This window comes from Chelon labrosus (assembly GCF_963514085.1).
Source record: "Chelon labrosus genome assembly, chromosome: 16".
NCBI classification, from domain to species: domain Eukaryota; kingdom Metazoa; phylum Chordata; class Actinopteri; order Mugiliformes; family Mugilidae; genus Chelon; species Chelon labrosus.
In genome coordinates this window covers 11726455-11747723 of record NC_140349.1, presented here as the reverse complement: position 1 = coordinate 11747723, position 21269 = coordinate 11726455, and the positions used below count along the sequence as shown (strand labels likewise).

At 41.7% G+C, this 21269-nt stretch overlaps 1 protein-coding gene across 1 annotated transcript in view; it reads right to left on the bottom strand.

Annotated features, from left to right (window-relative positions):
- csmd3b (CUB and Sushi multiple domains 3b) overlaps positions 1-21269 on the bottom strand; it is a gene marked incomplete at its 5' end in the record, with an annotated part of 336937 nt that overhangs the window by 18888 nt on the left and 296780 nt on the right. Inside the window, 12 exons of the mRNA XM_084563441.1 lie at positions 1549-1722; positions 1948-2133; positions 2872-3057; positions 6641-6814; positions 8508-8681; positions 9459-9653; positions 9815-10000; positions 13292-13480; positions 17387-17545; positions 17705-17893; positions 17985-18098; positions 18838-18918. Coding sequence (XP_084419567.1) covers positions 1549-1722; positions 1948-2133; positions 2872-3057; positions 6641-6814; positions 8508-8681; positions 9459-9653; positions 9815-10000; positions 13292-13480; positions 17387-17545; positions 17705-17893; positions 17985-18098; positions 18838-18918 — 2007 coding nt within the window. The remainder of the gene's footprint in view (positions 1-1548; positions 1723-1947; positions 2134-2871; positions 3058-6640; positions 6815-8507; positions 8682-9458; positions 9654-9814; positions 10001-13291; positions 13481-17386; positions 17546-17704; positions 17894-17984; positions 18099-18837; positions 18919-21269) is intronic.

Below are 21269 nucleotides of genomic sequence, written 5' to 3'. Positions count from 1 at the left end.
ATTTATTTTCAGTTAGTTTATTATATAAGCTTCAGCTGGGAGCCTCTCAGTCTGAAGAGCCATAATCATGCCCCCAGCCGACCGACTGAGGACCATATAACTGAGACGTTTTGTTTATCCGTGATGGAAGGTCAGGAGTCTTTCTGTCTGGGGAGTAAATCTAGCTCAGTAAGCGGTGAGATATGCAAATACGAGGAATCCATTGGGGAGGAAATATGCTTGTGTAAAACCTGTTAAAGAGCAATGACAGCGGTGCATCGGCACTACACAGTATTGTCTTTAAATCCACCCAATTCACTACATAAAGATATAAAAAACACCTCTAATGCCAGCAGAGGAATGTATGTAAACATGAAAATATGTACTGGATGTTTAAAGTCCCCATGAAATTTAATTAGACGCTACATCTTTTATGATATGACTTGAATTATATATGACGTCACTTACACGCCACTATCTGGTGCAACATTGACAAAAAAAAGTAATTTTGTAGTTTTTATTGACACTCATTTAGAGGTGTTGATTAGTTGATACTAATCCTGCACTTGGAGGCGTATCCTAACTTTTTGTCCAATGAAACGCTTCTTTGACGTTTTATGTCACTCCCATCCTCCCTACCATGCAGCACTTTGGCGGTTTAGGCTTCTGCGTCAATTTGAATCGCTCGGCTGCTTCTCCATTTCAAATTTTCAAATTTTCAAATTGTTTGTTTTGGATTAATAAAGATGGAAGGGATTAACTGAGGAGGTTCAGAGTTACAAACATTTGTATGATTCATATGAAAGTTTCAATTGCCATTGTTGAAAGTGAAGCAGGAAGTAGAAACAAAAATTAACAGTGACTAGCGTTTTTATAGAGCGAGCCAGACTAATGAGCGCACAAGTATAGATGGCTTGCACCGGCGTCTGCCACATGCATAAGTTATGGCGTCCATGTCCCGCAGTACCTTAAATGAGCCTTAAGCCTGAATGGGTGGTGCCTACTCAGTCTAATGGAGCAGACCAGTTAGATTAGACTGAGCTTTTCAGGAGGAAGTTGGCTGCAAGCCGTTTCATGGGGGAAACCTCCAGTCATTTAACTGTCTGTCTATTTTTATTTTCTATCCATCAAGTCGCAGTAGCCCACATAAGTTAAAAAAACAACCTCCAATTTTCTCAAACAACACCAAAAACAGGCTCACAAATTGCTGGAATTAGATTGCCAGAAGGGAAATACACATTGTTAAAAGTCCAAGACTGAGTTGAATGTGAGCGTGGGGCGAGGTTATGCTCCAAAACCCTTTTAACAGACAGATACTGATGTATTCTATTTGAATGCCTTCAACCGTTCCTCTACACATCCATCCTTCCCATGATCCCTCTGACTCAGTGCAAACGTTTTGAGAAGCGGTGTGCCTTCAGGATGGAAAGACGTGAACTGCTCCACACTCTGGTGGGTCTACATATTTTAGACGTCTCGTCTTTCATCTACAACTCCTATCCATCCATCTCTCCTTCTGATAAGGTGGACATTAAAGTCTGTATATTCAATAGAGGTTAAAATGGTTACCAGAGCAGAAGGGCATGGGTGCGCTCCACAACCCATTGAGCTGACAAGTCCGGGATGATTCTCCTTTCAGCTGTCTTCCGCCCAGACAGGAGTATCGAACCGTTGAACCAAATGTAAACTTATCTCCGCTCAGCACACCGTTAGGGGGAGAGCCGGGATGACCGCAATTTACAACTGGAGATCCAGAGAGAGAAATGAGTGAAAGATAGACAGCTCGTTTTGATTCAACACAGATTTCAGACAGGAATGGCAGTGACTGCTGGCCAGAACTAAAGACCTGGATTCAGAATGAAATCAGCGTAGGAAAATGAGAGGCAAGACATACAGAAATTATATTTTTATATGTTAATCCAAGTCTGGAGCTGTCTGTACACAGAATATTCTCAGAAAGATACCAACCTATACACTCAGGCAGAGGTTTGTCCCATTGTCCAGTCGGTTGACAGGTCAGTACAGGTGATCCAAACAGATAATACCCGGGGTTACAATCATAGAAAACCACTGTGCCAAAGGTAAAGTTGCCATGCTCTATTTTACTCTGCCGGATAGAGTTGGCCGGGATACCAGGATCGGAGCAATTGACCACTATAAACAGAGAGACACAGAGATGGACACACACAAGTAGAGAGAGAGAGAGAGAGAGAAAGAGACAAACGTATGTGTTATTTGGCATGAACCAGAGAGAGTCATGTCTCTTCCCAGTTCCAGTTTTTATGCACTGGAAATGCAGAACAATAGGGAGTAATAAGAAGGATGTGGTGAAAGAGGAAGAAACCATCAGGAGATGTTAAGTGATGATAAGGTGAGGCAGGTTTGTTGGTATTGGATCCAGAACCCAAGCAGTGTTGTGGTTTGCGATCAGTATGCTGCGTTTTTAATTTTATTCAATTCCCTGGCACTTAATTCGGCGAACCGGGCAGGGCGCCGGTAGCCTGTGTACAAACTCATGTGGGTGAAGCTATTCTTGTTGGTGTTATTTGAACAAACTGAGCTTCAGATTTACGTTCTACCGAAAACAAGTTTTCATTCATGAGAATGGAGCCAGGGCGGGTTTAGAGGGATGTAGAGGATCTATTTCAGAACTTACAATAGAGTATTTTTAAACAGAAATTTAACTTCTCCGTCTAGGTGAGTGTTTGTTGCAGGGTTATAATGTCAGATGTGTTTAAGTCGAACAAAGTCAGAGGTAGAATGGATGTGAAAAGAAAACGGAGGGGGTAAATAAGGAAGGTTGCTGGAGGAAAAAAGAAGTAAATTAAGATAGATGTTGAGGTGGTACCAAAGGCCGGGGAGAAATAAGGTTTAGGGGTGAATACACTTAACTTTTCTCCCCACCTTTACACGTTGGGGGCGGGTGGCTCCATTGGCGGTTGGCCTGGCACTGAGCACGTGCGGGCCCCTCCATTTCATAACCCAGATTACACACAAAACTGACCACGTCGTGCAGATTGAAGCCGTTTCCCACCGTGCGACCGTATATGGGACTTCCTGGATGGCCACAGCTGATTGCTAAGAGACAAATGAGAATCATGGTCACAGGCACCTCCACAGAAATTGTTCCATTTATTATATCTACATGAGATGGTGCATAAAACACTACACTGCTTTTTATTTTTAATTAATTTACTGAATAGACAGCAACCAGCAATACCTGGTGACATACCTTTATGTGTTTGTGGTGAGCAACCCCAAGCATAAATCATTAAAAACAGGTAACAAAGGTATAGTTTGATCGTTTAAACAGCTTAGTAATTTATTAAAACCAGTAGTTACTTATATTAAGGCACGAGCACTTAGTGGAGTATTCATGTAATTTTAAGTCATGTGAAAACAACATGGACCAAAACAACAGAGAGTGATTAAAACCATTGGCAATGCGAAGTGGATTGGTACCAAGTTAGATCGATCATGATTGAGGCAATGATTGTGCATGGCCCTTCTGAGGGTGTCCTGAGGTGTCTGTCAACAGGATGTTGTTCGTGGGGGCCTTTGGGTCCTATGTGTTGAGGGGAGGGGCCTCTGTGGATCATCCCACAGATACTTGACCAGTTTGGGATCTAGTGAATTTGGAGGCCAGGTCAACACCTTGTGCTGTTCTTCATGTTCTTTGAGTTGTTCCTAAACCGTTTTTGTGTGTGTGCCTGTGTCAGGCTGCATCCTGCTGGGGATGGCTGCTGCCATCAAGGAGTGTCATTGCTATGGGGTGGGGGTACCTGGTCTGGTCTAGGTGGGTGGTACATGTCTAAGTAACGAATGCAAGGTCCAAAAGTTTCCCAGCAGAACAATGTATTGTCACAAGATGGTCAATGTTATTTACTTCTCTTGTTAGTGGTTTCAATGCTGGTTTTAATTGGTGTATGATGCAAAGTCCCCCAAACAAAATGAACCCTGCTGATAGCAAGAGTGTCAGATAAACCCAGATGAGCTCGCTCTTGACTATTCATAACATACGGTGTGCCTGTTAACAAAATAAAAGTGTTGAAACTTAAGTTAGCTCTATCATACAGGCTACTGGGAATATATTTATGCCTATTTTACTCAGAAACACTGGAGGCGGGAAGTATAGGAGGGGTTACCTAGGGCAACCAGAGCCTGAAACATCCAGTAAAGACCAACTGTTAGCAACACCATTTACCAGGTTTGGGTTAGGGCTACTTAACAAACTAGTATATTATTTGCATCAGCACTATTTGTTACTAGTGAAGAGATTGTCCACAACAAATGTAATGAATACAATTTATATATAAGTATTTTTCCTGTTTAAATGTGTATTTATTCGGATTCATCTTTTCAAAATATGTCATCTATAATAATACATTTTTTTACATGTTTTTAGGCATGGCTGTTGTTATATCTAGCAGTGCCGTATCAGCACTCCATGCAACATAATTGCAGTTGACCGCTGATGTGATTAAGATGCGACTCTATTAACTCAACTCATTCTGTAAATGCTTTTCATAACCCATTGCCTCTTTTTCTCATTAAATTACAGAAACCAAGTCATGTACAATCTATTTATTGTTTTTAATATGAAAGCCACAAAAAAAGATAAACCAGAGATGAACATCCTAAGCTGCATCTTCTGAGGCTACAAAACCACAACGAGCACAGACTTTGGCCAAATATCTGTGCCATTCCTGCAGACATTCATAAATATTTATGAGAATGTCAGAGGAGATATTGCTAGTATCCCCATTTAGGGGCATTATTTTGGAAATATAAGGTTTTGACATTCTCTGTGTTAGCAATGATTGTCCTCTGTTTGCCATTGCATGTCGTAATAATTCATCTTGTTGACCTCATTCACTTGGGCTTCTTTGGGTTTGCATGATGTTCATGTAAACCAGCCAGCTCACAGTTATTGCCAGACCCTGCCTCATCTGCCCCTTTAAACTCTGCATATTACGTATAAAAGAGAGTAGAGGGGAGTAGAACGACACGGCGCATTTTTAAAGTAGATTTAAAAGAAAAGCAGTGAGTGGTAAGAGCCAAAGAGAAAGAGAAAGCTCTAGATGATGAGAAGAGAGAGAAAGAGAAAACAGCTGAGGTGAAGAGAGCAGAACGGAGATGATGAAGACAAGAGAGAAAACCGCAGAGAGGTAAGCACAAATGAAGTTGATCAGTGAGAATCAGAAGTTTGTTTGCATGCCTCAGATACAAATTCATCTGACACCGTTAGCACGGCCCGCAGCTACACACGCGGCGACACAAACGCACGCACACATCACGGTCTCATCATCATTCTGTGTTTGTGTCTCTAAACAAGAGCCTCTCATCTCCATAATTACAGTATAATTTGCCTGTAAAATGATTTCCCTCAATAACTCCTGCATGAATAACCTCAATAAAAACAGCACAGCATAGAAACTCTCCCAGATATGTAGCCCGATACGCGCATTGTACAAAGCATGCGGATACACAAAAGCCTACTGTAGACCCCTATTTTCCTGAGTCCACATTTCTTTTTGATTTAAAACAAAAAGCCTCATTTATTCTAGCAATAGTAGACACCGTGACACCACCTCTGTCTCTTAAACACGGTGCTAATTTAGTGAACAAATAGCCTGTCTCTTCTGGGAAAAGGGACCCTGTAATTGGCTTCATCATCGCCACCTCAACTGCACCCCGTGTGCTGCCTAAGAAAATTCAGGATGCGCACAGCAAGTGACCAATTTTAGAAGATTTTCACAGTAGCCTGCACACGTCAGAGCCTTTTGTTTTATGCCAGAGCCCAGCTATTTATCTCATTCAGACCGTGCTGGCTGTTTTGGCCCTCTGGCCCTTTACATAAGACTGCTGGGGTGAATCTGCAGAAATCAATCTCAGAAATGTTACTCTTTATTCCAAATAATTTGACTTTTGAATCTTTTGACATATTCTTGTCTTTTCTTTCCTTCTAATCAGGGTAAAAACCTCAAACTGTTTCCAGCATTAAGTATTCTGCAGAAGCGGCGGCTACGTTTACGTGCACAAAATATTCCAATTCTTGTCTTTATTCCCAAAAAGACACCACATAAACCCTAAAGGGAAGTTTCCAGTAAAATTTCTGTGAAATTGTTATTTTGGTTTTTACTGAACCACAACAAAGATATGGCTGCAGGTGGTTCTTTAATGATGTGCTCGATCAGAACATATCCAAGCTGCTCTCATTATTTAGCTACTCCACTTTGACTGAGTATACCTCATCCGGGACATTTTTGACCATCAGTGAGTTGTTATTCTACTCTCGAAGCATCTAGACTAACTTTGTCTAACTTAGAATTGCAACCCAAACGACTGCATTGCATAATGAAGACATTTATCTAACAGTTGGGGGGGTCCTCGGCTGTTTGGGTCTTTTTAACTGGTATGTCTCCAGATTTTTTAAGATGTATGATATTGATCTTTTCAACTCTGCAGGCAAATAAAATATCCGAAATTCAAATGAAACGTGGAGCTCTTTATCAAACTTTGCTGCCACACAATGTGCTCAACTCAGTTTCTCTGAGTCGGAGGTAACTCTAAAAAGTCTTAAAGATGCCTGATTTTTGATAAATATATCAACAGATCAGCAACATCCTCGTGTTTGTGTGTGTGTTCGTGTCTTCCTTACATATACAAATGGGCAGCTGTCCGGACCACTGGTTGTCTTGGAGACAGATTCGAACAGATGAGCCTATTAGTCGAAAGCCAGGCAGACACTGATACACGACCGTATCCCGGTAACCGAAGTTCTCCCCGATCACCTGGCCGTTCACGATGCCTTCTGGGATTCCACAGTGACCAGCTGAAAGAGACACAGGTGGTTCAGGCCGTGGTTAAAAGGAACATTTCTGACGTCGTAAATAAACTGACTGCGTGACCTTCAGTATCCATCCCTACCTTGTATCTCTAATAAAAAGATCTTTTGCCCTTATACCGCAGGGCATGTTCTCTAGCTGGTTGTCCCACAGATTTGCAGATTTGCTTTACTTCACAGTCTTATTGTACCCATTAGATCGGTTCATTGGGTTATTTTTGCAGGATACCATTTGGCTTAAGCACTTGAGATCAGTTTCATTGTGTATATAAGAGCAAATGCACCATAAATCATCAAAGTGGAAAAACAACAAGCAACCACACAACCACCAAACAGAAGACTTTCTGTCACAAATTGGATCAATTACGATGAAGGCTCAGGTGGTCAGCAGCCACTCGAACACTTTCACAGCTGCGTTCCTGTTCTTTACGACACCTTCAATTTTCCAATGAAGACATCAGACTTTTCAAGAGCTTACCAAACAGGGTGTGGGCGGTGTGTGTGTATGTGTGTGTGTGTGTGTGTGTGTGTGTGTGTGTGTGTGTGGGGGGGGGGGGGGGGGGGGGGTCTTTAACTCCCCGATCAGATTCATTCACAGAGGCCTGATTGATGCGCGGCGCTAACGCAAGACGCTTTAATCACGAAGCCAAAAGGGAATGTGTATTTTCTGTTCTCAGACTTTTTTGGATTGAGTATTGATTTCGTTCTTTACAGTAGATACAATCCGCACTGCGTCCCCCGGTGTCAGCAGATGCTGGCGGTTTAAAGGCAGGCGGTGAAGTGGAAGGGAACCAGAAAAGCTTGCCTTGTGTTAACTTTGTCATTTCACTTTGTATTTGAGGTGTTGATTACTGGAGCCAAAGGAAATTACTCAAGAGGATCACACATTTAACTCTGTTTAATGTGTTGCAGACTGCTGTGAGTCAAAGAAGGGGAGTCAGTCAGAAGCTGTGCATACAAAAGCAACAAATAATCTTGCAAAATCTTCCGTTAATTAGCTTTAATAACTATGGCGACTGTACATAGCTGTAAAAATAACTGTACATCTTAATCAGTAAAGCCAGTTTTGAAGCAAAACTTATTGAAAGAAAATGCTGTTTATAGCACTTTTTTTAGGACTCTTGTTTATTTATTTTTAGACAGCATCAGGCCTCCTCATCAGTTCAGGTTAAGTTTCATTGAACTTTTCCTTTATAAATTGCCTCTCATATCCCCCTCAGCCTGTGAAGTATTCTGGGAAGCGCTGTCTCTGCTGAGTCTTCATGGGGAAGTGACAGCGCCGTGTCATAACATCTGTTACCTCTGGCTGGCACACTGACAGAAGAAAGTTACTGCTTCTCTCTCTAAGGCTTGTATGAAAAAGGGAAATGAATTTGGTGAGGCACGCAGCTGAAGCTTGCTGGTGATAGTTTTGCTTGTGAGGTGGACAAGGTCAGGGGGAAGCAGCTGTGCAGCCAGAGAAGAGGTGAGGGGCACATACCTACCTTTGATACCTGTCCTCATTAGACTGACTTGAAATATCACATCTTTCCAGCTCTTGCTGTAATGGGGGGGCGTTTCCGCGTGCATGTGTGAATGTGTGTATGTGGCTGCTAGTGTTAACCTCAAACTGAAGCCTGGACATGTACACACAGGGTCTAGATACCATGCCATATGTATCTTATGTTCTGTAGGTACATACCTAAACACCGTGTTTCTGTTCCACTCCAGAGCCCCGATGACAGGCACTCTCTGACGGCTGAGCCCACCAGCATGAAGCCGGCGTCGCAGGTAAAGATGGCTGTAGCACCGAATGTTGTCTGAGTACCAATCTTCTTCCCATTGGGTGGAGATGGCAGCTCGCCGCAGGAGATAACTGAAACACATGGTCAAATGTGGGCCCATCTAAAAGCAGTCGTGCACCAGTTCAGCACCGAGTTAATGTGCGTAGCTGCTAGAGCTCATTGGTTTCAGTGATGAATGCTACCGGTCCTGTCAACCTGTTTAATTCTGGTGTTTGTTTTTTTTCTCCCTCACACACTGAAATGCCCATGAAATCAAAGTAAATGTCACAAATTTCTTAAAAAGTAAAATGTCAAGGCATCCCAGCAAGAGAAACAACAGACAGATTTAAAAAGTCAAGTATGGATTTGAAAATAATGTAAAGTAATAATTAAATGTAACTAAATCAACATTAAACATTAAACACACCTCTGATTTATAACGTTAAGAGGTGCTTTGGTTCTGTATTAGCTAGTCTGTCCAGCTGCCAATCCTCTAAAGCTCCCTAATAGATAAGCCATTGTGTAAAATAAAAACAATATACTCTTTTATGGGCCAGACTATGTCTAGGATTAGTTGCCAGGGGATAAGAGAGGAATCCAGGAAGACACTGCTAAAAACCCATGCAGCCCCTATTTTTTATTCAGTGTATGCAAGAGTATAATATTTCTATTGTTACCTACAGAAAGGTATAGTATGTGTAGTATTGGACTGAATGCACCAAGGTTAATTGGTTCATTAACATCTGAATATACACAAATATGCGTCTTCATTAAGGCAAAGGCCTAGATGTTCAAAGATTTATAATGGCTTCCCTCATTACTGAGATAGTTAGAGGTAGTTGCCGATCTTTAAAATCGTAATTACTCACCCTGGCAGTGCGGTCTCTCGTTCCTCCAGCTCCACACCCCATTGGGTAGGCACTGGATGTGGGCAGGGCCTAATCTGAAGTATCCCGGATCGCAGGTGAACACTATGCGAGTTCTGTATTCGTAGTGTGAGCCGTTGACGATCCTCCAGCGGCCGTGCTCCAGAGAAAATGACCCGATGCTGGGACATACTACCACTACACAGACAGAGATAATCTGATTCAAAACACTGATTGGAAATATTGTATATCATATGTTTTAAAAGCTCACACTTGTAGCTTTACTGTTTAGTCAAAGAAAAAGTTACACCATCACATCTGACATTTGTATTTTGAATATTCCACGGCTGCCGACTAACCAGAACATCGTGGTATCTTATTGTGGTTGCTCCATGTTCCATCAGGCTGACAGATGGCTGACGTCAGTTCTTTACTGGAGAGTCTGTACCCATCGTTACAAAAATAGGAAACTCTTGTTCCCACGGAGTAGTCAGCTGTTAAAACGCCGCCGTTTATGGGAGCCTTGGGTGCCCCGCATGAGACAGCTAAGGGAGGACAGATCCACACTAGTTAAGATGTAAACAGACACACACAGAAGCTGTAATGCACAGTTACGTCTGACAGGTAGGCAGGTTTCATGTGCACTTGGAAATGTTCCTGGGGATTCAAAGACACTGAATGCATTGTGTGCCGGTAAACAAGCCACCGGATTTCCTTCAACGGCGCGATCGAACTAAAAATATACAATCAAGAGATGCTTGATCTCTAGTTCTAACCAATTCACACAAAATGCATCCGTCTTGCAGAGCTCGCTCCATCGCCGCTTTAAATAGGCTGCGTTGCAAAGCGCGATGTTACACAGTTTCCTCAATCTGCTACACATGCATCATTTGACTTTCTATTAATAGCAACTAGGAGCTGTGCCTACCTACAGTTTGTTGATGCCTGGGATTAGATAATGAAAAGTAGCAACATAAAACATGCTGCACACGCTGAAAAATAAACATGGAAGGAAAGGTTTATAGGTTTTCATAGCATGGATTTAGGTGGCTCAAAATCTCAGAATTGTATTTTAAATAATTGCCTGTTATAGGTCACTATCACGGAATAAATTAACACTGGTGATTGAGCCTACGAGTACTGCTGAACTCTGTATCAACATTAATCTTGTATTAAGTCACTATTAATATAATCATCCATACTAGTGACAGCTAACGTTTTTCAAAGGTTGCTGTTAATGCAGACTGAACATTTCCTACTGTTTCAACTTTACTTTAAAAGCATTAAACTGGCAAAGCACAACGTGTCTTATGTTGTGCAATAATGATAAGAAATGCAATTTGTTTGTTCCTCAACAAAAATGTGTTTTGGATTTTTTTTTTTTTGCTCAGAATGGGTCAGTTTGAAATGGAACAAGGAGGATGAGCCACTTTGAGCTGTTAGATGACACACTTCCCTCTTCTCAGTGAGGTAAGATAAGATAAAAGGGGATAATCCTTTATTTATCCCACAGTGGGGAAATGTGCAGTGTTGCAGCAGCACACAGTACCCACAAGAGATTAAAAAGAAAAAAAAAACTAAAACACAGAATAAATACAATTTTTTAATTTTTTTTTAAATTAAATACAATAGTAGTTATATGTATGTGGTCTATTCTATTGGGAGCAGGCTTGGTTGTATAGCCTCACAGCAGCAGGAAGGACGGACCTGCCGTAACGCTCCTTCACACAGCGTGGCGCTGCCCAGTGCTGTTACAGCGCCTTAGAGGGGGTGGGACTTGTTTTCCATCAAGGTTGACAGCTTTGCTATCATCCTCCGATCACCCACCACCTCCAAGGGCTCAAGAGCCGGCCTTCTTCACCAGTCTGTTCAGTCTCGTCTTGTCTGCCGCTGAGATGCTGCTACTCCAGCGGACCACTGCCGTAGAGGATAACTGATGCCACCACAGAGTCATAAATTGACCTCAGGAGTGCTCCCTGCACTCTGAAGGACCTAAGTGTCCTTAGCAGGTAGAGTCTGCTCTGGCCTTTCTTATAGAGTGCACTGGCATGGTCAGCCTAGTCTATCATTCACAGACTTATGTAGAGAATGATGGAAAAATAATTGTCTTCTTTATTAAAAGTTTGTCTGGCTGCTATTAAATATACACCTGCTGTGTGGTTTGTGGTGTTGCCTACATTGGCTACATTAGTTCGCTAGTTTATTTTACTGATCTAAATCATTTTCACTCACCATTAAGTTTGAAGTAGTTTGTGGATAACGTGCCGGAGTGAGGGGCCTGAGATTTATATGGAATAGACTTTTGCACCTGATCTAATTTCAGTTTGATCAGACAAGCTCTCACAAAACTTGACAAATTTACTTTTTTCAGTCTTTTAGGGGCAAGAAATTTTGTGTAATAGTAATATCTCCTCAACGGTATATGAAACAAATGATTTCTCACACCTTTGTTAAGCTTATATTTACAAGTACAAAATTCATAAAATATAAAATATATACACTATATTACCAAAAGTATTCGCTCACCCATTCAAATGATCAGAATCAGGTGTTCTAATCACTTGGCCTGGCCCCAGGTGTATAAATTCAAGCACTCAGGCATGCAGACTGTGAAACAAGACATTTGTGAAAGAATGGGCCGCTCTCAGGAGCTCAGTGAATTCCAGCGTGGAACTGTCATAGGATGCCACTTGTGCAACAAATCCAGTCGTGAAATTTCCTCGCTCCTAAATATTCCACAGTCAACTGTCAGCTCTATTATAACAAAATGGAAGCGTTTGGGAAAAACAGCAACTCAGCCACGAAGTGGTAGGCCACGTAAAGTGACGGAGAGGGGTCAGCGGATGCTGAAGCGCATAGTGCAAAGAGGTCGCCGACTTTCTGCACAGTCAATTGCTACAGAGCTACAAACTTCATGTGACCTTCAGATTAGCCCAAGTACAGTACGCAGAGAGCTTCATGGAATGGGTTTCCATGGCCGAGCAGCTGCAGCCAAGCCACACATCACCAAGTGCAATGCAAGGCGTCGGATGCAATGGTGTAAAGCACGCCGCCACTGGCCTCTAGAGCAGTGGAGACGCGTTCTCTGGAGTGATGAATCACGCTTTTCCATCTGGCAATCTGATGGACGAGTCTGGGTTTGGAGGTTGCCAGGAGAACGGTACATTTCAGATTGCATTGTGCCAACTGTGAAATTTGGTGGAGGAGGAATTATGGTATGGGGTTGTTTTTCAGGAGCTGGGCTTGGCCCCTTAGTTCCAGTGAAAGGAACATTGAATGCTTCAGGATACCAAAACATTTTGGACAATTCCATGCTCCCAACCTTGTGGGAACAGTTTGGAGCGGGCCCCTTCCTCTTCCAACATGACTGTGCACCAGTGCACAAAGCAAGGTCCATAAAGACGTGGATGACAGAGTCTGGTGTGGATGAACTTGACTGGCCTGCACAGAGTCCTGACCTGAACCCGATAGAACACCTTTGGGATGAATTAGAGCGGAGACTGAGAGCCAGGCCTTCTCGACCAACATCAGTGTGTGACCTCACCAATGCGCTTTTGGAAGAATGGTCAAAAATTCCTATAAACACTCTCCTCAACCTTGTGGACAGTCTTCCCAGAAGAGTTGAAGCTGTAATAGCTGCAAAAGGTGGACCGACATCATATTGAATTCTATGAGTTAGGAATGGGATGGCACTTCAGTTCATAGAATGAGTAAAGGCAGGTGAGCGAATACTTTTGGTAATATAGTGTATCTAAAAATATACAAGAAATGGAAATTAAAACATTTCAGTAGCCTTTAAGTATACATACACTCTATACAGAGACAAACAAACACACCTTGGCACGCAGGCACAGGAGAGTCCCAGGCGTGGTAGCCGAGCGGTGTGCGGCGGCAGGTTGCCGTGGCGTTGCCTATGAGACGGTAACCGCGGTCGCAAGCCCAGCGCACCACGCTGTTAACATGGCCGCCACTCTGAGAGGAGATGGAGCCATGGAGGGGGGAGTCTGGGGTGGAGCAGTACAGCGCTGCAGAGGAAGAAAGACGTTAGAAAAATAACGATTTTAAAAGGCTTCACACCAGGAGGGTTTACTGTAACCAAGTCAAACCATGCTTTTTTACGACAGCACTTTATTTTTCTACAACCATAAGAACTAGAACTACAACAAGAACTAGAACTACAACAATGCTGTAACATTGTACAATAATATCAGATGTTAGTGCTTTCACATCTCTGCTGAGACGATGGATTACAGTCTTACTAGCAAGGTTTTTGTGTAACTGACATTTCCTTCTGGTGTCATTAAATAGCAGGGATGGTATCAATTTCCCTAAATTTTATTAACATGAACCCAAACTTATTTATGACACAAAAAGATGCCTTGCAAATTGGACTAATGGGACCAGATGTCAAGTGTGTTCATAAAATCTATTTTTTACTGACAGCAATTTTGGCTTAGAATGTGGTATTTAAAAGAGCTCAGCAGAAGTATCAATATGTCACTCTAAGTATATCTCAGAACAACTAGACAAAAAGTTCAGAGTAGAAATATTAATGGCTGCATTCATAATAATAATTATACCTTTCAGGGAAATCTAAAAGGAGAAGTGTTTTTCAGCCAATTAGGATCCATCTGACAGGCCATATAAATGCCAAATAAGAACATAAAAATCTCTCTTGGCAGAGTTTTCTCATCAAACAATCAATGAGATGAGTTACAGGAGATGTCAGACATTACAGGACGCACAGCCCACAAAGACATCGATGGCTATATGCAATTTCATGATACATTTTTTACAGTAAGGCTTATAAATCCTTTACTCCAGACAATACTGGCATCTGCAGGAGGGGATCCTGCTTCAACCGCCAACAACCTGCCAACATGTTAAACACTGCCTAACTTTGTTGGCGGATTAGTTGGATAATTTATCTCTATATCTACGGCACTAGATAAAAGCATTTATATATCTATATATACACGATAAATAACCACTATTATAGGCAGCGCAGAGCATATGCAGAGCCTAGCGCTGTAGCTGACGTGCACCTCCCCAGAAATCTAACTATATGCTCCGTGGCGAGGCACACTAGTGATGTTCGATACCACCAATGTCCTTTCTGATCTGATACTGAGTAAAATTCAGGCTGGTATTGGTGATACCGATCCGACACCGATACTTTGTGCAAATACATCTAATGTGTCTGGTAAATCTAAAAAACTAGTGTATTTCAAATCATGGCTTCACAAAAAATACAAGAGCTGAAATAGCCCCAAACATGACTCCGTTTACGCTCTTCCATTGTGTCTACAGACTGATTGATTGACTGATTGAGCAGCGTACTGCTGCGCTTACGCACTACGCACTTACCCAGGCGGAAGAAAAAGCAGTTCCCAACCGTGTATCTTTAGACAAGATCTCAATAGTTAATTACTTTCCACTGTGTTCCTGTTAATGATATAGATTACTTTAAATGACTGAAGTATCAAAAGTATCGATATTTTGATTTGAGAATCGATTTTTGAGCATAAAGATCTGGTATCGGAGGTATCGATATTTCAGTATCGATCCACACATCACTAACGCAGACCACGAGAGCTGTGATTGGTCCGATTGGTAGTAATGTGTTTCCGCTTTAGTATTTCCGGCTGCTTCTCCATCTCTGCAATTTTCCAATTGATTGTTGTGGATCATTAAAGATGGAACACAATGAAGAAAGGTTAACTGAGGAGGTTTGGAGATACAAATGTTTGTACGACTCATCTTTGGCAAAATTTCAGCGAAAGTTTCCTTCTCCATTGTTGAAAGTGAAGCAGCAAGTAGAAACAAAAATTAACTCGACTGGCAAAAAAGAGAAAGCGCTGACTAACGTTTGGGTGGCGTTGTTACAGAGCAAGCCAGACTGACAAGCGCACAAGAATAAATGGCTCGCACTGATGTTGCCTACGTGCGTAGGTTACGGCGTCTATGTCCCGCAGTACTCTAAAAGCGCCTTTAGTTTTACTATGCGTCTCAGTCATAGCATATTAAAATTACCCAGGCCGACGTCCTGTAAGATGCTGACTTGGGCAAGTTGTTGTAACTCTCCAAACTGAGCAAGAACCCAAAAATAAGTTCTTAACTGACCTTATTTATTAGTGATGAGCCTGTTTTATACTGTAAGTCCCTGTAGTGTGCTACTGGCCCAGTATCTGTGTGGTGAGTGTTTGAATAAATATAATCTTGGGTCATTTATGAGTAAGAGTGAGAGAACTTGCTTTTTCTGTTTAAAATGCAGAATCAGTGTCAGTGAGGTTTCGTACAGTTTTGTACAGTGATTTCTAATCAGCACTCTCTCTGACACTGTTCATTTCTAAAAGCACTAAACATTTAATTGGTAAATAGGCAAAGCAGGCAGTTGACAATATCTCATCAGGTCCAATCGAGGTTGTTTCCCCTGTAGTGATTTTAAGATTGATGGCATTAAACTGCAGATTTTAATCACGCAAGGGCTTTTTATAATGACAAAAAAAAAAAAAAACCCTGCTTGTTATAATGACATAGTTATAATTAGAAAATGTTATTTCAACACATGCCTTAAATTTTCTCTTCATAATTAAAATCCCTGCACATTATGTTTCCTCACAGGAAGAAGTGCGTTGACATGCACTGGCCTCATTTTGCACGTTAAAAAAATAAAACATTCTTCAAGTTGAACCCTGGTATTAGTAGGCTTCCAACATATGTTTAACACTTCTTGCGGATGCTCACATTAATCACAGCTACCAAAGAAGGTTACTGAATGTGAGCATCCTGGGAGGCTTTTCTATTTTTTTTTTTTTGTTATTCCTCATCGTGTAATTCATCATACAAAGCAGTGGTGTTTTAAAGGTTAAAGAAGCAGCCTCCTGACTTGAAGGTATGGAGTGAATAGGAAGGAAAGCTAAACAGGTAAAATGGTCTCCTTCCCTTTAGCTGTCAAATATGCCCTTGAATAAAGCACTCAAGCCTCATTACCCAACCGTCTAAAAGGTATACTCAGCAGACCCAGGTGCAAGACTGTCTAAATGCAAAGCTGTAAAACAACATCTGTGCTCATCAAGCTTCCTTTTAGATAGATAAAACTTTCAAACAAGCGTATAGTGCAATTTAGGAAACTGCTTTAGAAGACAGACAGAAGTTTGATACACATGTAGTTGTACATCTTGATGAATGCGTTGTAACTTAGGCCCTATTCAGACTTGGTATTAAGCTGGTCCGAGGTGATGGAATCACAAGTGGACAAGCGTGAATGGACCACTTGTGACCACACTCTTTCTGCCGTATGAACACACTATGTGTCCAGGTCACACTGACACTAACCGTGTGTGCAACGTAAGTTACCTTAGTTCCTTAAAAAATGTCTAGTGACTTTGTTACTTGAGATTTTCTTTCAGCGCAGCAGTGACATTACTGAGCTCTGTGTGGGTTTCTAAAATAACAAACGTCAGGAAGATAAATAAATAATCAAGTGAATGCTTGCGAATGAGCGAGAGAGACTTCAAAGCTCATTACATTCAGTTTTTGGAACATAGCACCATGTGCACACACAATAAACGTCACTGTTCTTGGTTCTGAACCAGCAGTAGATGGAAATCCATTGTTTTGAGACAGCAGATGTTTTCACAATATTTTACAGCATCCCAAATTATATAGGTGTGAAACTAAGATCTGAAGTAGTCACTTGAGACACATTTTTACATGAGGTTTGAACTTATTTAGAGCCTCCCACTTGTGATCGGCTCACCTAGGGAGCAAGCTAATACCAACTGTGACTAGGGCCTCATATTCTGACACAACTTAGAGGTTGAAACAGCTCCTCTAAGTGCACTTCCACTCCTTCTGTCTGCCTCTGTCTACCTTACTTTCATGCATTATATTATAAAGTAGTAGTAAAATAAAGTTGGGATACATACTTTGGTACTCACCAACATAGCGAATTTTGAAGCCTTTCTTATTTGTGCCATGGTCTGAAGACCAGCGCACCAGGAACTGGTGACCGGAGGTTGTGATGTTAAAGGGAGTTGGCAGGTCACCGCTCAGTGTTGCCAGAGTTGGACTGTTGGCTGTTGGGCCTAAGGGGGAACATGACAAAGTGAAAGAGATGGGAGGGAGGGAAAAGAGAGACACAGAGAATGAATAATACACTGAGGGTACGTTGACATGTGGCTCTGACAAATACTTCACAGTTAAATTTTTCTAAAAGGTTTGAGTGTAGATTTTTTTTTTTTTACCGTCAAAAATCTCCAACACGTCAAACTCTTTCTCAGTGTGGAAACTTTCGAGGGTTATGGTGACATTGTATCCTTTCTCTACTGTAACGCTCCAGGAGCACATCTGGAGGTTAGGGTAGCTTTCTGGCCAGCCGGGGCTCAGGATGACGCCCGATGAGTCGTAACGCACGTCATGTGCGGGGCATTGAACTGAGGGGGAGAAAATATTAGCAAAGACAGTGGTTATATTAAATGAGCACACAAGTTTTTTTATGCCCAAGATCAAATTCAAGACACACACCCTGGCATGTTGGAGGCGATGCATCCATCTGGAGTCTTTCTCCTAAACGACAGGTTAGAATCTCACTGCCGACCAGGGAAAACCCAGGCTGGCATCTGTACCTGATGATGTCGCCTGGAGGCACAAAATCAGTATGAACAGTGGAATAACAGCAGATAGAGGCAAAATCCAGTTTCATAGGAGAACCCTGTGTTGAGTAGGTGGTCTTTTATAAGACTTATGACGAGTGTGTGTTCACACTACCAAAGCAATGCAGTCAAATGCATCCCAGACTACCTCCAAATGAGGTCTGAGATCGGATCAGTCAAACAAGTCAATGTATCTGAACTTGAGCAGGTCTGAACAGGGCCAGAGAGAGATAATGTCATTTTTTACTAAACTTCACTTATCTGACATCTATTCTCTCAAATTGCTTCACAAATTAAGTTTTTACATAGAAAATATAAGATAAAGTAGTAAATACATCAGCTCCGGCTATACAGTGAAATGAAAACATACACACCAATGCACCAGTAGTAATTATGTAGCACATTATATAACTGTTATTCAATAGCAGTGGCAACTTTTTCTTTTTTATTTATTTTACTTACTTGAGTCTTGTTATTATAATAGTTAATACACACTTCTACTTTATTTTAAAAGCAGGACCTTTGCTTACACTTGCATATGAAACTTTTAAACAAGTAAATGCTCTGACCTGAACAGTTTATCTTAAAATAAAGTACATTTTATAACACATAGCATACCCCGACTGCTGATTTTTTGTTGGCACCCGGAAGTTGCAAGTTTCCATTTTGCATCCTTCCATCACACTGACACATTTGGAGGGACGACAGGTAGACTGACAACTCACCTATCTCCAGCTCACCGTCCTCCATCAGTATGTCAGCATTGGGCACTTCTGGTGGAGGCTGGCAAACCCTTAATTGGTAGGCTATTAGAGCAGACACAGGGAAGGGGAGGAGAGGACGGAGAGAGGACAGTATATAAAAATGTGCAAGAAAGAAAAACGCGGTCGATGAACTTGGGTTTATTGAGAAAGAGAAGAAAAATTGAACATTGATCAGTCCCTGCTGCGACCGCAGTGACTGCACAAAGAGGCGCGTGTGTGACGTCAGCTGTCTGAATTTGAATTATTTAATCGCGAATGCATGTGTCAGTTTAACCTCACTTTTTTAAGTTGAGATGGTCAGGTCAGCAGAGCAAGGAATCAAAAACAAACGAGCAACACAGATGTGTGATAAAAAGGAACTGAGTTCACAGCTGCTGAGTTGAAGGGTGTAATCAATATTACTGCATGACTGTAGATCACTCACTAACACAGAGAGAGTGTGTGTGTGTGTGTGTGAGAGAGAGAGAGAGAGAGAGAGAGAGGGAAAGAGCAGAGGGAGGGCTAGAGGGGAGATAGGGAGAGAGAGAGAGAGCGCTGAGGGCTATAAGTCAGGATGAAATTGAGTATGAAAATGAGACCTGCCAATAGTATCTGCTGCTCTCATGCATACCAAAGCCTTGTGGTCTGCGTGTGTGCCAGCATGCGGGTGTGTGTGTGCGCCACGACGTTTGTGTGTGCAGGAATGTCTGAGCTTCTGTGCGTGAGGAGGAGAGGATCGCTGTGAGCAGCCATTGATCTCACTAAGCTCTAAGACCATTTTTATCGCTACTTCCACATTCATGTCACATCGCCTCTCTCAGTCTCATGTCCATGACAACATTATCTGTAGCTGCATGGCACATGGTCCTGTATGGGACTGCTGGCTTTCGGATCCCTGACCCGGAGATAAATAAACAGAAGAACGATGACTTAGATAAATAATCCCGGAACAGCTTCTTCTTTTGGGCTTCATTTGACATTTCAAACTAAACGTGCACTTTAGCAGCTGTCTCTGATGCAAACGGTGACATTCTGAATTTCGGTCAGACTGCTAAAGATAGAAACATTGATTTTGACAAGCTCCTGCTTAAGGTTACTCCAGCGCAGCCATTGTGAATGGTGTAAATTCTTCCTGTAATCATAATCTAACAATTTGAGTCTTCAACAGATGATCAAATACGGTGCCCTGCTCCCACGGCTCACTCTCGCCGTCTTCCTTCTTTTCTCACAATATTGTCCAATAAGGAGAAGTGACAAAATAATGCTAACAACCACTGCCACACACATGTCATCTCCTTTCCATTTTATCCATCTTCCCTGTCACTTTCTGCTGTTCGTCATCCAATAAAGCCAAAATTGAAAATAAACTTGAGATAGTGCTGTTCCTGTGTGAGCGTGACAGCTGACAGTTAAAACCTGCCAACAAAAATTCATTAACAATGTGTCATCTGTCGGAAAAGGGGAAGTCGGCTCAAAAACACCCTGACATACAGTATATTTTTTACTAAAGAGTGCTGAACAGAAATGTTTCAGAAGGGGCAAATATAGGCTTCATGAGGAAGAGGGTGGGTGTATGGATGTATAAGTGTGTTTGAGACAAACTGACTAATTATTCTGTCAAATTAAAACTTTATCCAGCCCTGCGATAGACTGGCGATCTGTCCAGGGTGTTCCCCGCCTCTCGCCCAATTACAGTATATCATCATGTATATGTATGAAAGCTACTTATACAGTCTATACATAGCATACTTAACGCAGTACTTGAAAGGAGGGAGGGGTTCACTTTAAACAGCTGCTGAAAATAAAAGGAAATCTAAGTGCACTGAAGGACCAGAGCAGAAAGTGATTGAAAGGAAATGAAAGAGTAAATGGCAGAGACAGTTTTGACATGGAGAAAGAGCAGCTCAGGGCCGGGAAAAATACAATCTCAACTACTCTGTGGAGAGAAAATGACTGTGCGCGTGTGTATGAGATAGATATAAAAATACTTTTAAACTGTTGAGGAAAAAGACACTTTGTGACAGATAAAAACTTCAGCGAAAGGAACACCACAGCACAACAAAACTTCAGATTGCTCTTGCTATTTCCTACTTCACATGATAACTTTAGTGCATGACTTCAACACCAATTAAAACAAAACTATTTAAAAATACAAAACCGTCCTTATACCTGTTTAGTTATAAGAAAACATGAGTAAAGGAATTATTTTAAAGGGCATGTATGCAGAATTGAGTGACACCTAGTGGTGAGATTGCAGATTACAACCAACTGAATACTTCACACTCAGTGAAGAAGATGTTTAATTCAAGAACGTTGTTAATGAAAATGAATCAGTTAACTTGACTGCATACAATATAATGTAGCTGTGGGTAAGAGATGGAAAACACACATCTGTTCAAAGCTAAACTACCAGT